We start from the raw sequence: 16,673 nt of genomic DNA on the forward strand, positions 1-16,673 counted from the left end.
GCCAATTTTTGGCAAGCAGCCATTTAACTGCACATGTTGTTTATATTATCTTATTACATGGTTGCACAAAATAACAATAATTGAACTCGACAAACTCACATAGTAGGACATGTCAAGAAATTTGACCTTGCAATCATCATGTGGCATTGGAAGAATTAACACCCAGATTCACACACTTATTCTCACCTTTATGGTCACCTTTGATGAACTTGAAAAGTAATGTGTGAGGCAAGTTGAGATGGCTCACATGATAAGATGTTATAAAAACGCGACTGTTATTTATGTGTTCATTTTTTACTTTTATTCAATGTTTATTCTGGAGATACAGGCATTACTGGTAAGGCCAACGCATAATGCCCAATCCTAGTTGTCCTTGGGAAGGTGACTTTGGGTCTTCTTCTAGAACCACATCGGCCATGATTAAATGGCGGAGCAGACACAATGGCCTAATTCTGTTCCTATGTCTTATGGTCTAACCACTGCAGAATGTGTGGTTAAGGTTTTTCCATCATACTATTCAGTAGGGAGTTCCAGGATTTTGCAGCAATAAAGGAACAGTTGTAAATTTCCAGGAGACCGTATTACAGGGGTAATTTAAAAAAATTAATTAATTGGATGTGGGACGTCGCTGGCTAAGCCAGTATTTATTGCCTATCCTTAATTTCCCTTGAAAAGGTGGGGGTGAGCTGCCTTCTTGAATGACTGTAGTCCATGTGGTGTAGGTACACCCACTGTGCTGTTAGGGAAGGAGGTCCAGGATTTTGACCCAGCGACAGTGCAGGAACGGCGTTATATTTCCAAGTCTGGATGGTGGTTAGCTTGGAGGAGAATATCCAGGTGGTGGTATTTCCATGTATCTGCTCCCTTGTCCTTCTAGATGGTAGTGGTCATGGATTTGGAAAATGTTGCCCAAGGAGCCTTGGTGAGTTGCTGCAGTGCATCTTGTAGATGGTACGCACGGCTGCCACTGTTCTTCGGTGGTGGAGGGATTGAATGTTTATTCAAGGGGTGCCAATCAAGTGGGCTGCTTCGTCCTGGATGGTGTTGAGCTACTTTAGTGTTGTTGGAGCTGCCTGTTATTGGACTAGTAATCCAGAGGCCCAGGCTGATGCTCCAGAGACAAGGGTTCAAATCTAACCATGGCAGCTGGGGGAATTTGAAATGTGCTTAATCAATAAATAAAATGCTAATCTAATTAATAATGATTATAAAACCACCAGGTTAATGTAGAAATCCATGTGATTCACTTATGTCTTTCAGGGGATGAAATCTGTAATCTTTACCTGGTCTGGTCTACAGGTGACTCCAAAGCCACAGCAATGTGGTTGCCCTCTGAAAAGGTCCCAGCATGCCACTGACTTGCAATCAGCTCACTACCATCTGCTCATGGGCAATAAATGTTGCCTTGCCAACAATGCTCATAATCCAGAATAACTTGAAATAATGTTTGCTTTGGAGGTGTTGAATGGTCTTCCGATGCATCTGATGCTATTGTCCTTCTAGCTGGTAGAGATTAGGGGTTAGGAAGTGGTTTCAAAGACTTACAGCTTTCATATTAAATGACATTTTTCCCTAATTATATTATTTTTCACTTCTTCTCCCACTAACTCTCCTTGTTAAGTGAGTGGATAGGACACCCATCAATTTCTCACTCTGCCTTTTCCTTGTCCTCACTCTTATCGACATTGAAGTCAGGGAGAGTGAGCAGGTTGATTCACTCCAGCTTCACTCCAGCTTTTCCCCTCCTGCCTCTGTCTGTTTGAGTGAGACTTTACATTGTCATTTCTTTCATGTCATGTGCAATATTGAGAACTCAACACAAGAACAATTAAAGGGTAACATCCACATCCCAACACTCATTGATACACACTATTAAAGTGCTAGCTAGCACCATGCCCTTATTTCTGTTATCGCTGGCAGACTTTTGTGGTAGCCAGATTCCATGCAAGGCTGCAGCAAGATTCTGAAATCCAGACTATTAGCCAACTCATCACTTTATCAGTGATGACTAAATCACAAAGTACATTTTTAAGTACAAAAGTGCTGGAAATCCAAAATCAACAAAAGTTTTGAGAATGTGCACACACTTCATACGATTAAAATGCCTGCAGAGGAATTTAGCACAGGCACTTAAATCCTGTGTTACGTTTGTCAAGGGGAATCATTTCACCCATTCATTTGTATAGTGCCTACCCCACTATATTTGTTCATATTTTTGTAGCTTGGAGTGCTTTGCTAAAGGGATGAGTTGAGGCAGAGACCTTGGTACCTTTTAATGCAAGTGTTAACTTTTTGAAGCAGTGGAATAGACAAGGGCATAAGGAGAACAGGGCACTAATTGTGGAGCGTTCCAACAAAAAGATGTGATGGGCCAAATGGCCTACGATGTGCTGCAAAAGATGGTATGATTCAATGAGAGGAAATCCTCTTCCACATCTTTAATATCCAACAATGCTCACCAAGGTAGATGGCAATGTCCACTTATTATACTTTGCATGTGCTTTGCTTTATACTTCAGCCATGGGCTGGTTAGTAGAACTATCCCCTCTCCATTCAGAAGGTTGGGGGTTCAAATCCCATTTCAGAACTTGAACATAAAAATTAAGGCTGACACTCCAGTGTCAATACTGAGGGAGTGTGGTACTATCTTTTGAGTGAGACTTTAAACCAAGGCCCTCTTTGGTCTCTCAAGTGGATGTAAAAGATCCCTTGGTACTATTGTAAAGAAGAGTAATGGCTAGGGTTGGGGGCAATATTTATTCTACACCCAGCATCATAGTGTCTGATCATTATTACAATGCTTTGGGGAGCTTGTTGCGCACACATTGGCGCACCCCATATTCCATAAGTATTTTATTGGCTGTTCTTTGGGGCTGTTGTTTCAAGAAGGTTTCAAGATGATGGTTTCAAGAAGGAGACAGATATAGTTCTGATTTTTAAAAACGGGTTAAAGGGATTTGGGAACAGGTAGAGGGGGTGGGGGGTGGATTTGAGACCAGGAAAAGATCAGCCATGATCTGATTGAATGGTGGAGCAGACTTGAAGCAATGAATTGCCTACTTCTGCTCCTAATTCCTATGTTCCTATGTTCCTCTGTTCCTATGTCCTTATGTTGAAAAAGGCCCTCTAGAAATACAAGCCTTTCTTTCTCTGTAAAATGCTGCTTATACTTGGTGCGATATTGAACATTTTGCAAAATGTAAATGACTTCTTCTTAACATAGATATCACAGCTCATGTATTTAACTTGGGGAAAGTATGGTAGTCTAGGATTTGACTTCTCAACAAATGGCATGAGAGCTGAACCCACATATTGATCATCATTGCCAAGAAGGAGTGCCCTGCAAGTCTTCATCTAGTGCACTACTGAGGGAGTGCTGCATCAGCAGAGGTCTTGGTCTCTTGAGTAGAAATGGAAGATCGCATGAAGCTATTTGAAGAAGAGTTGAAGGAGTCCTCATAGTGTCCTCACCAATCTTTAGCCAAAAGGTGGTTGAGGTTTGCAGCTCTCTTTGTCAAATGGCAATTGATGCATGATCAATTGGCAGCACGGTAGCACATTGGTTAGCGCAGTTGCTTCACAGCTCCAGGGCCCCAGGTTCGATTCCCAGCTAGGGTCACTGTCTGTGCGGAGTCTGCACATTCTCCCCATGTCTGTGTGGGTTTCCTCCGGGTGCTCCAGTTTCCTCCCAAAGTCCAAAGATGTGCAGGTTAGGTGGATTGGCCATGATAAATTGCCCTTCGGTCCAAAAAGATTAGGTGGGGTTACTGGGTTACGGGGATAGGTTGGAATGTGGACTTAAATGGAGTGTTCTTTCAAGGGCTGATGCTGACTCGATGGGCCAAATGGCCTCCTTCTGCACTGTAAATTCTATAATATAAGATCCTGAGGGGACTAGACAGGGTGGATGTCGAAAGGATGAATCCCCTTGAGATAGAGATTAGAAAGAGGGGGGCGCATTTCAAAAATAAGGGGCCATCCATTTAGGACAGAGATGAGGAGATTTGTCTTTCTCTCAGAGGGTTGTGGATCTGTGGAATTTTCTTATCCAACGATCGCAGGAGGCAGGAACATGGCATTTTTTAACGGCAGAGGAAGATGGATCCTTCAGTAACAAGGGAGTCAAAGTGGTTTTGGGGTAGGTGGGAATGTGAATTTGAGGCCACAATTAGATTAGCCTTGATAATATTAAATGGAGGAGGAGGCGTGAAGGGCCCAAGAAGGGCTTCTAATTGGTATGTTCATATGCTTGTAATTGTTAATTTTTAATTGATAAATATTTGTTAGCCCAAGGTATTCAGAGAACAGGAGAAAGGTGGGTATATGAAGTTAGATCATAAATCAGTCAGAATCTCATTGACTGATGGAGCAGACTGGAGGGACGAAATGACCTACTCCTGCTCCTCTGTTCCTACCCTCTGTTTCACCCGCAGGTGAAAGGTACTGAGGGAGATAGAAAATGGATGACCAAAAGACAGAGCAAGAGTAGGAAGGCAGTGCAGGTGTCCTCTGCGGTCATCTCCCTACAAAACAGATATACCGCTTTGGATACTGTTGAGGGAGATGGCTCACCAGGGGAAGGCAGCAGCAGCCAGGTTCATAGCACCGTGGCTGGCTCTGCTGCGCAGCTGGGCAGGAAGAAGAATGGCAGGGCTATAGTGATAGGGGACTCAATTGTAAGGGGAATAGACAGGCGGTTCTGCGGACGCAATCGAGACTCCAGGATGGTATGTTGCCTCCCTGGTGCAAGGGTCAAGGATGTCTCGGAGCGGCTGCAGGACATTCTGGGGCGGGGGGGGGGGGGAGGGAGAACAGCCAGCTGTCGTGGTGCACATAGGCACCAATGATATGGGTAGAAAACGGGACGAGGTCCTACAAGCTGAATTTAGGGAGCTAGGAATTAAACTAAAAAGTAGGACCTCAAAGGTAGTAATCTCAGGATTGCTACCAGTGCCACGAGCTAGTCAGAGTAGGAATGTCAGTATGGAGCGAATGAATGCGTGGCTCGAGAGATAGTGCAAGAGGGAGGGATTCAAATTCCTGGGACATTGGAACCGGTTCTGGGGGAGGTGGGACCAGTACAAACCGGACGGTCTGCACCTGGGCAGGACTGGAACCAATGTCCTCGGGGGGGGGGGGGGGGGGGTGTTTGCTAGAGCTGTTGGGGAGAGTTTAAACTAATGTGGCAGGGGGATGGGAACCGATGCAGGAAGTTGGAAGGTAGTAAAACAGGGACAGAAATAAAAGGCAGTAAGGGGTAAAGTGCAAGGCAGAGAAGCCATAGTCAAAAATCAAAAAGGGCGACAGTACAAGGTACAGTGACTGAGGGGAGCTCAGTGAATAGGACCAGGAATACTAAAAGAAATAAAACGGGAAGTGAAAACATTAATGGTAAGCGAAGCGGCAGGTTGTTACATGAAGATATGGGTTCAACGACAAGGAAAATTAGGAGAAAGGTTAAGAGGAAATATAAGTTAGGAGAGGTTACTAATCGAGGTGTTAAGATTCAGAACAAAGGTAAAAAAGCCAACATAAGTGTACTTTACCTGAATGCTCGTAGTATTCGGAATAAGGTAAATGAGTTGATGGCGCAAATCATCGTGAATGACTATGATTTAGTGGCCATTACTGAAACATGGTTAAAGGCTGGTCACGACTGGGAGTTAAATATCCGAGGGTATCAAACTTTTCGGAAGGACAGAGTGTATGGTAAGGGAGGTGGTATAGCTCTGTTATTTAAGGATGACATCCGGGCAACAGTAAGGGATGACATCGGTGCTATGGAGGATAAGGTTGAATCCATTTGGGTGGAAATCAGGAATAGTAAGGCGAAAAAGTCACTGATAGGAGTAATCTATAGGCCACCAAATAGTAACATTATGGTGGGGCAGGCAATAAACAAAGAAATAACAGATGCATGTAGAAATGGTACAGCAGTTATCATGGGGGATTTTAATCTACATGTTGATTGGTTTAACCAGGTCGGTCAAGGCAGCCTTGAGGAGGAGTTTATAGAATGTATCCGCGATAGTTTCCTAGAACAGAATGTAATGGAACCTACGAGGGAACAAACGGTCCTAGATCTGGTCCTGTGTAATGAGACAGGATTGATTCAGGATCTCATAGTTAGGGATCCTCTCGGAAGGAGCGATCACAACATGGTGGAATTTAAAATACAGATGGAGGGTGAGAAGGTAAAATCAAGCACTAGTGTTTTGTGCTCAAACAAAGGAGATTACAATGGAATGAGAGAAGAACTAGCTAAGGTAGACTGGGAGCAAAGACTTTATAGTGAAACAGTTGAGGAACAGTGGAGAACCTTCCAAGTGATTTTTCACAGTGCTCAGCAAAGGTTTATACCAACAAAAAGGAAGGACGGTAAAAAGAGGGAAAATCGGCCGTGGATATCTAAGGAAATAAGGGAGAGTATCAAATTGAAGGAAAAAACATACAAAGTAGCAAAGATCAGTGGGAAACTACAGGACTGGGAAATCTTTAGGGGGCAACAGAAAGCTACTAAAAAAGCTATAAAGAAGAGTAAGATAGATTATGAGAGTAAACTTGCTCAGAATATAAAAACAGATAGTAAAAATTTCTACAAATACACAAAACAAAAAAGAGTGGCTAATGTAAATATTGGTCCTTTAGAGGATGAGAAGGGAGATTTAATAATGGGAGATGAGGAAATGGCTGAGGAACTGAACAGGTATTTTGGGTCGGTCTTCACAGTGGAAGACACAAATAACATGCCAGTGACTGATGGAAATTAGGCTATGACAGGTGAGGACCTTGAGAGGATTGTTATCACCAAGGATGTAGTGATGGGCAAGCTAATGGGGCGAAAGGTAGACAAGTCTCCTGGACCTGATGGAATGCATCCCAAAGTGCTAAAAGAGATGGCTAGGGAAATTGCAAATGCACTAGTGATAATTTACCAAAATTCACTAGACTCTGGGGTGGTCCCAACGGATTGGAAATTAGCAAATGTGACACCACTGTTTAAAAAAGGAGGTAGGCAGAAAGCGGGTAATTATAGGCCAGTGAGCTTAACTTCGGTAGTAGGGAAGATGCTGGAATCTATCATCAAGGAAGAAATAGCGAGGCATCTGGATGGAAACTGTCCCATTGGGCAGATGCAGCATGGGTTCATAAAGGGCAGGTCGTGCCTAACTAATTTAGTGGAATTGTTTGAGGACATTAACGGTGCGGTAGATAATGGGGAGCCAATGGATGTGGTATATCTGGATTTCCAGAAAGCCTTTGACAAGGTGCCACACAAAAGGTTGTTGCATAAGATAAAGATGCATGGCATTAAGGGGAAAGTAGGAGCATGGATAGAGGATTGGCTAATTAATAGAAAGCAAAGAGTGGGGATTAATGGGTGTTTCTCTGGTTGGCAATCAGTAGCTAGTGGTGTCCCTCAGGGATCAGTGTTGGGCCCACAACTGTTCATAATTTACATAGATGATTTGGAGTTGGGGACCAAGTGAAATGTGTCCAAGTTTGCAGACGACACTAAGATAAGTGGTAAAGCAAAAAGTGCAGAGGATACTGGAAGTCTGCAGAGGGATTTGGATAGGCTAGGTGAATGGGCTAGGGTCTGGCAGATGGAATACAAAGTTGACAAATGTGAGGTTATCTATTTTGGTAGGAATAACAGCAAAAGGGATTATTATTTAAATGATAAAATATTAAAACATGCTGCTGTGCAGAGAGACCTGGGTGTGCTAGTGCATGAGTCGCAAAAAGTTGGTTTACAGGTGCAACAGGTGATTAAGAAGGCAAATGGAATTTTGTCCTTCATTGCTAGAGGGATGGAGTTTAACACTAGGGAGGTTCTGCTGCAATTGTATAAGGTGTTAGTGAGGCCACACCTGGAGTATTGTGTTCAGTTTTGGTCTCCTTACTTAAGAAAGGACGTACTGGCACTGGAGGGTGTGCAGAGAAGATTCACCAGGTTAATCCCAGAGCTGAAGGGGTTGGATTACGAGGAGAGGTTGAGTAGACTGGGACTGTACTCGTTGGAATTTAGAAGGATGAGGGGGGGTCTTATGGAAACATATAAGATTATGAAGGGAATAGATAGGATAGATGCGGGCAGGTTGTTTCCACTGGCGGGTAAAAGCAGAACTAGGGGGCATAGCCTCAAAATAAGGGGAAGTAGATTTAGGACTGAGTTTAGGAGGAACTTCTTCACCCAAAGGGTTGTGAATCTATGGAATTCCTTGCCCAGTGAAACAGCAGAGGCTCCTTCATTAAATGTTTTTAAGATAAAGTGAGATAGTTTTTTGAAGAATAAAGGGATTAAGGGTTATGGTGTTCGGGCCAGAAAGTGGAGCTGAGTCCACAAAAGATCAGTCATGATCTCATTGAATTGTGGAGCAGGCTCGAGGGGCCAGATGGCCTACTCCTGCTCCTAGTTCTTATGTTCTTAAACTGCAAGTGGCACATTAGCTGGCCACCTGTACCATTTTAATTTTAGGACTTTGCTTTATGCAAATGATCTGCTTCATTTGCCTATGCAATAACATGGACCATACTCCAAACACAATTCATTTGTTGGGAGATGCTTTGGGATGTCCTGGGAATGGAAGGAGCACTATATACAGGAAGGTTTTTGCTTCTTTCTTTCAGTCATCTGGGGAGATGAAACTTTTTTCTGGGCATCAATTGTAAAAAAGTAGTAAATTTGTTTGTGGAGAATAGCTTTGTGGGTTTTGTTAACCAAAGCACATCAGGGGCAGCTTCGGCCACGAGAGTTTGAAGGATGTTAGTTGCTGACAGTTATTTTAGATTTGGATGACAGGGAGTTCTCAAATTAACCTTATCCTTATCTATTGCCATTAACCGTGACATCTGGCCATTTATCATGGCCAATTTATCATGGCCAATCCACCTAACCTGCACATCTTTGGACTGTGGGAGGAAACCGGAGCATCCGAAGGAAACACACGCAGACATGGGGAGAACGTGCAGACTCTGCACAGACAGTGACCCAAGTGAACCTGGGACCCTGGTGCTGTGAAACCATAGTGCTAACGACTATGTTACCGTGCTGCCCCTGCACAATGCAAGAATATGTTTTCTTCATTTTTCCCGCCAGTTATTCTTTTAAACTGTCCACCTTAAATTGCAAACTTTGAACTGTGTCACAGGGACTTTCTAGCGAAAATTTCTTGCTGTCCAAATTTATATTTTATATACTCCTTACATGCAGCATGGGTAGTTCACTAGAAACCTATTATTTTTATTGGTCTCACCTGAATTGGAATCCAAGCCATGAAACGTCAACTAATCCCAAAATGTACCGAATATTTCATACCAAGTTGAATTAGATTCCAATTCCTATTATTTCATACCATGTTGAACTAGATTCCAATTCAGATTATTTCATCCCATGTTGAATCCAATTCAGATTATTTCATACCATATTGAATTAGATTCCAATTCAGATTATTTCATACCATGTTGAATTAGAATCCAAATCATATTATTTCATACCACGTTGAATTAGATTCCAATTCATATTATTTCAGATCATGTTGAATTCGATGCCAATTCATTCTTTTTTCATAACATGTTGAATTAGAGTCCAATTCAGATTATTTCATACCATGTTGAATTAGATTTCAAATCAGATTAGTCAAACAACAAGCCATTTTGGTTTGGTTGTAAATTATCTATATATTTTTAGATATTTTAATTCAATATTTACTCATTGCTGCCACTGAAAATTGTAACAAACTGAAACCTATTAATGGAGTTCAGAGTCTGGATGACAAAAAATGTGAATGTTGCTTCTAGCCTGGGTTTCACTGTCTCACGACCCGGCACTTGGCTCCTGTTGTACTTCAGTGAGTCTAGAATTATACCAGCAATGCACAAAATACATATAAAAACGGCCCGGAATTAATATTTAAAGAAAATACTTGCACGTTTACAGCAGGATATCCCAAAGTGCGTTACAGTCAATGAAGTGCGTTTGAAGTACCGTCTCTTTGTAATGTCGGAAATGAAAATCTGTTAACAAAGAGCATCTAAATGTCTGTAATTCTGCTAAAAAGAACAAATTTTGTGTTAAGCCCTACGTAGGGTTGTTGAGAAAGAAATTAAAACCCTGACGAAAAAGTGCAACGTGGGGGGGGGGGGGGGAGAACATCTGGAGTGGGAACCGACAATACAGTAGGGAGGGCAAGATGGATTTCGAAAGGGAACGTCCTCTTAATCAATTTACTGGATTCGTCAAAAAGTAATAGAAACGGTAAGCAGAGGCCATGCACTTCATGCAATACACTTGGATTTTCAAGAGGTGTGCGATACCGTGTACCATCTTGGACTAAGGTCAAAGCATACGGAGTCAGGAGGCAAAATGCATAGCAAAACAAGTAACAGAATAGGGAATGAGGGTGATTTGTCAGTCAGACGGGGATGGGGCGTCCCATGGGTTCGGTACTGGAACCCTTGTAATTAACGTTAATTAACGTATCGGGTATTGGAAGAACAATTTCTAAATTTGGAATGTCACCAAAGTGGACGGAATAGGTAATACAAAGGGCGAAGGTTACCAAATACTTGGACTATGAGGACATTAATGAATTCACGGAAGTTAACTTCAATGTAAGTGTGGAGGCGGTGCAGTTCGGGAGGAAGAATAAGGAGGGCACATACTGCCTGGGTAATAAGATTCTGAATGGGTTAGAGAAGCAGAGGGGACCAGGGACACAGATCCATATAAATCAGCAAAAGTTTTTTAAAAAGCTAATGTGACTGGCGATACTGGTTAATCGGGCGAACGAAACACTGGGATTAATTTGTCGAGGCATAGAATTGAAAGCCATGGAAATTATGTTCAACTTATTAAAGTGTAATGGGACAGCCTGCTCTCCCCGTATTATTAAAGAAAGGACGAGAGACAAATGGGGGAGGGGATTCTCTTCCATGACTCCAGAACTGAGAGGATATGTTGTCCAAAAGAGAGAAAGCTGAGGGATAAGCTTCCAGAAGCCTTCAAGGTAATAAAACTGCTTGATGTCGAGAAAATGTTTCCAGTTGTGGGGAAGTCGAAGAGTAAAGGTTGCAAATGCAGGATAGGCGCTAGTGTATCCAGTCGGGAATTCAGGAGAACGTTCTTTACCCAGAGAGTGTTAGGAATATGGAAGGCAGAGCTCACGGCTCAATAGTTGAAGCAGGTACCACCGCTACATTTAAGGGAAAGGTCGATATGCCGATAAAGGTGATTCTAGAGTGGGAGGAGCCTGTTGTGGAGCCGAAACGCCAGCATTGCCCAATTGTCCTGATTGGTTTCTGTGCGGTAGATACAGTGCGACATAAATTATACAAAGACCACAACATACTAGACTAGGAAAACAGAAACATTCACTGCTGTGACTTTATTGTGAACAAGTAGGCATATTTCTCTGTTAAAGTAACAGAGGGGTTGGATTGGAATGTGTTAACCGAGGTAAAGATAGTCAGAGTTACGGAACAAAGGTCAGTTAAAATACGGGTCAGGCACCATCGAAAGGCAGGAGAAGCTCTTCTTGTTCCTCATCGTGCCGTGTGCTGAACCTTCACATGATAGGAACCCTCAGTGTAAATTCTCAGCACCAGGAGCAAGTGGTGTCCCCTGTATCTATTCAATGCAACTAATCTGTGAGGTTGCTGGATTTGGGACTCATTCCAATCCATTCTGAATTTGTGGCACGGTCTGTTCACCTGCACTCACTCTGGGGAGTGTGGGGTGGGGGGTGCTGGAACTGACACGTTCCATCGCGCCAATGAGCATTTTCAATGGGGACTGTCCGGGCTTTGGGATAATCTCAGCCTCCCTTGCTCCAAGTTGAGCGGAATGAGATATGCACCGCCCCTCACCGAAGTGGGCCGAGCAATAACTTGCAACCCCACTGGACGTTAGCAAACATTTGTGTGGGGGAATAATCCAGCAACGGCTGAAAGGTCGCCTTAAAAAGTGAGGTCTATCTGTGCCGAGTCTGCACGTTCTCCCCGTGTGTGTGGGTTCCTGCGGGTGCTCGGTTTCCTCCCACAGTCCAAAGATGTGCAGGTTAGGTGGATTGGCCATGATAAATTGCCCTTAGTGACCAAAAAAGGTTAGGTGGGGTTACGGGGATAGGGTGGCGGTATGGGCTTAGGTTGGAGGTATGGGCTTAGATAGGGTGCTCTTTCCAAGGCCGGTGCAGATTCGATGGGCCGAGTGGCCTCCTTCTGCACTGTAAATTCTATGATTCTAACCCAGAGCCATGAATTGGTGGGGCACCGCGCCCGGTACAATGAATTAGTCAGATCGAGTGACAGGATGGGATGGAAAACAGAGAGGCTTCCAAATGAGTTTCGGCATCGGACTGAGGATTGAAAGTTTGGAAGGATGACATGCATCATTGGTCAGGGTTTGGGTGCCAGGTTTTGGCTTGTGGCCCGGCTATACTCAGTCCAGAAGGAGCAGCTAGAGGGGGAATAGTTGAGCCTCCCTCTGTTGTATCTGCTGATGGACACTTGAATATTGAACTGCACAAAAACACTCCACAATCGTGAGAATTTAAAAGTCCAGAATCAGAGGATGTTGAAATGAAATGAAGATCGCTTATTGTCACAAGTAGGCTTCAAATGAAGTTACTGTGAAAAGCCCCTAGTCGCCACATTCCGACGCCTGTTCGGGGAGGCTGGTTCGGGAATTGAACCCGCGCTGCTGGCCTGCCTTGGTCTGCTTTCAAAGCCAGGGATTTAGCCCTGTTCTAAACCAGCTCCTTTTACAATAAGGGATTGACATGCAGTTGCTCTGCTACACTGTCATCGCTAAAGATGAGTTGAATTTGATGTTTCCTCCATCTCTCTGATAAACACAATTTAACTTGGAGGAGGAAAGGAGTCTGTTTCTGTGAGGTTGAACCATGTTACAAACTGCTGCATCTTAACGGCGCTTGGAATGAAGTATTGGAGCATTTTGAGTGCACTTACCGAGCGGCAAGATGGTGAAAAAGGGAAGCCAGCACAGAATGAAGACGCCCACCACAATCCCCAGAGTTTTGGCGGCTTTCTTCTCCCTGGAGAATTTGAGGAGCCTCATGGAGAGCGAGCTGCGGAACTGTTGCCCCTTGTTCTTGAAGGTGGAGCTAGACTCGTCCATCACACTCTTACAGTGGATCCTCAAGACAACCTCCATGGTCTTGCTGCGCTCCCTCTTCACCCCGGCCTCCAGGCTCTTGGTTGTCCTCCTGGCCACGATGTAGATCCTGAAGTACATGACCAGGATCACCATGAGGGGGAGGTAGAAGGAGAAGAGCGAGGAGAACAAGGCGTAACCCGGCTCCTCGGTAATACTGCAGACAGTCTCATCGTCCGGGGCCGGCTCCTTCCAACCCAGCAGAGGACCCACCGAGATGACAATGGAGGACACCCAGAGAATGATGAGAATCCACACCGCCTTCCGCTCTGTCATGATGGTGGGGTAGCGCAAAGAGTAGCGGACGCCGATGTACCGGTCGATAGAAATGACACAGAGACTCATGATGGAGGCAGTGCAGCAGAGGACATCCACGGCAGCCCAGACATCGCAGAAGATCCTGCCAAACGCCCAGTAACCAACCACCTCCAGGCTGGCCGAGAAGGGCAGGATGGTGGTGCTCAGCAGGAGGTCGGCGATGGCCAGGTTAATGATGAAATAGTTGGTCACCGTCTGTAGGTGCCGGTTACACGCCACGGATAGAATGACCATGATGTTCCCCACGATGGCGAAGAGTATGAAGGCGCCCAGCACCACCCCCAGCGCCACGGCTTGGTTGGCATCTCCATCCCCCGGCTCGCCCGACCTGTTCTGGGCATTGCCCGGCTGGGAGGTCAACGCCGAGACGTTGCCCGCGCCCCTCGAGTCGTTTCCACTGAAGCTCTGGTTAACCAGCTGAGGAAAAGTCATCTCAGTTAAGCTGCCGCCTGCATGTGAGGGAGTTGAACAAGTTGGCGGGCGATGTCCCCCTCCCCTCCGCCCCCCCCCCCCCTCCCCCCCACACACACACTCGCTCACTGAATGTCAACCTGTGCAAAGCCCCTCCAGGCAGCAGTGTCCAGGAGATCCCCCAATTCAGGCAGATTCAAGTCCAACGCCACCATTATCTTGGTAGACCACTTTCCAGGCGCCTTCGCTCTCATACAGTTTGAACTGTGCAGAGTCCCAGTTAGACACTGAAGCTCCCGACCCTGGGTGACACGATCTTCCTCCATTCCATCTTCCAGGTTCATTCGGCTGCAACTTTTTTGTTGTTGCCTCTACCGGGTCTCAATGCTCAGCATCTCCACAATCCAAATGTGAATAACCCCCCACTCACACAAACACACAGACTCGCAGACTCAGACCCGTAAGAAATAGCTCGGAAGCTGACCACCAATGCAAATCTGTTCAAACAGTTGGATGCTGAAGCTTTCAAGATCACTTGAAACCTCGCCTCCTCGGGATGGTCCAGACGTCACGGATTCTGAGCGACTGGGGAGAGAGGGAGGGAGAGAGAGAGAAACAGAGAGAGAGAGAGAGAGGTAGGGGGCAGCAGAGATCCGACTCTGAAGACCTGGGCTGGCGAAGCAACAGAGCAACAGGTTTCCAAATGGCCAACTGTGAAATATGAAAGCCCCCCCCCCCCCCCATTTATACACTCAGCTGCCTTGTCTCAGCTGAAGTAGTTACCGGAGCTCTCTCCCAGTTATGTGACCACTGTATAAATCTCAACCTCTGAGCTTGCCCTTTGCACTTGAAGCATTTTAACCGCCTAACCCCAGATCGTCTTCAGGGGTTTTTTTTGTGGCTCGATTGAGATTTCAAGCATTCGCCTTTCGATTTTATTCCCCGCCGATATTGATTTCTGTCTTTCGATAATCCTGGTCGGTGAACTCACAGTTCCGTCCTTCTCGCCGCCCAACAAGTTCGAGTCCCCTGTCCGGATGACTAGTTGACTTTGTTCACTTCTTTTGCCCCCCCCCCCCCGCCCAGGCAGGCTCACTGTTTCTATCTCAATCAGACTTTCGGATGTTGTTTAATAAAACCCTGGCTATCCGCTACTGCGTTGACCGTAAGCACATTTGCTTAAAGGCTGGCTCCCAACCGTGTCCTTCAGGACTTGTTCAGAGAGAGAGAGAGAAACGATGAGATTTTCAATTCGGAAGGATTAACTCTCAAATCTCACCGTTTTAATGGTCCGAATCCGACTGAGTTCTTATTTTGAAAATGAATGAAAATCGCTTATTGTCACAAATAGGCTTCAAATGAAGTTACTGTGAAAAGCCCCGAGTTTATTTGGTGACGCCCATCTCAGCCGAATGTCGCAGGTGCCGATGTCCCTGGGTTTTAAAACATAAAACAAAGCATCAGAGCAAGTTTTGACGGCCGGTTTCTATAGTAACGCACATTAATGTGAAATACTCCAGTCTTGACATGGCCCCAGAAAACATTACATTAGACAGAGACTGAATCTCAATTAGACCATTATTAACACTGTGACTGAGCGGTGCCACACACAGTCCTGTCGGTACATTACCCCAGGCAACATTGAGTGCCTCCACAAAGTGAAATACAAAACCCCACCACTGTACTTTTATAATTACTTTTTTGGGGGAGGGGGGGTTATTCATATGTTGTGGGTTACAGTCCCGGTATCGATTGAATACGCGTGACAGATTCTCAAATGTGAAAAAAACTATTTGTCATAATGTTCCCCCCTCTCTGATTTGATTTTTTCCTCTAATTTTCTCCCATCTCTATTGCTATCGCCCCACCCTGTGTTTCTGTCATCTCTCTCTGTTGACCCCCTCTCATGGTTAGACTGTGTCCACTCCTCCATATCCAATCCTGTCTTGTCCATCAACAACCCTGCTTTTTTCCTCTCTCTCTCCCGCACTATTTTGTTTCAAGTCTCTGTTTCGAGCTCATACTGTGGCTCTCTCAATCTGTCCCTACCCCTCTCTGTGCACGAGACCCACCTCAGTTTTCCACCCCTTGCTATCCCTTTGCACCTCTCACTCTCCCAGTTTCACTCCCCCCACCCCTCTCTCTCTCTCTCTGTTCCCCCTTATTCCCTTGCTCGCCGTCTGTTTTCTAACCCTCTCGAACGTGCATTGTGTGCCGCTCAGGTGGTTTTTGTGTCTGTCAGTGTGTGCCTCGTGCTGTCATTGTTCTCTTCTGTGTTTGTAACTCCACTCCCAGCCCCCTGTCTCCCAGCGTCTAACTTTACAGCTGGATCATCCAGCCACTGAGAGGGGAGGACATAAACAGCGAGAGAGGTCTGTACCATCTTTTTGCCTCCCCCCTACATACACAGAGCCCGAGGACGTGCTGCGCCACACTTCAATCTCTCTAATTTACAAGGATCATTACAAGGGCAGTGGGACTGATGCTAATAAATAAGCAAGCGGATGAATTAAATAAACCGCGTTCTCCTTGGCAGCTCAGGGTTGTATTTTACATTATGAGTGATTAACACCAAACACTATGGTGTTAGTCACCCAGCATTGCGCTGAATATCATGACAGGCGATAAGTGACCGCAGCAAGTAGTTAATACGTGTTGCATTTAGACCGACTCCGGGAGGAGGGAGAACTAAAATATAGATCCGATTTACCGCTGAATTCTGTGAAACGTTCTCTCCACAGATGCTGCCGGACCTGCTGGACATTCC

General features: G+C 45.1%; 1 protein-coding gene across 1 annotated transcript in view; it reads right to left on the bottom strand.

The window, feature by feature from the left end:
- The window catches only part of adra1d (adrenoceptor alpha 1D), a 68,736-nt gene extending 54,769 nt beyond the window's left edge, over window positions 1–13,967 (bottom strand). The window contains exon 1 of the mRNA XM_072497635.1: window positions 12,973–13,967. Within this exon, the coding sequence (XP_072353736.1) occupies window positions 12,973–13,927 (955 nt within the window). The 5' untranslated portion in view covers window positions 13,928–13,967. The remainder of the gene's footprint in view (window positions 1–12,972) is intronic.
- Between the last annotated feature and the right edge of the window lie 2,706 nt (window positions 13,968–16,673).

Source organism: Scyliorhinus torazame, chromosome 3 (assembly GCF_047496885.1).
Source record: "Scyliorhinus torazame isolate Kashiwa2021f chromosome 3, sScyTor2.1, whole genome shotgun sequence".
NCBI classification, from domain to species: Eukaryota; Metazoa; Chordata; class Chondrichthyes; order Carcharhiniformes; family Scyliorhinidae; genus Scyliorhinus; species Scyliorhinus torazame.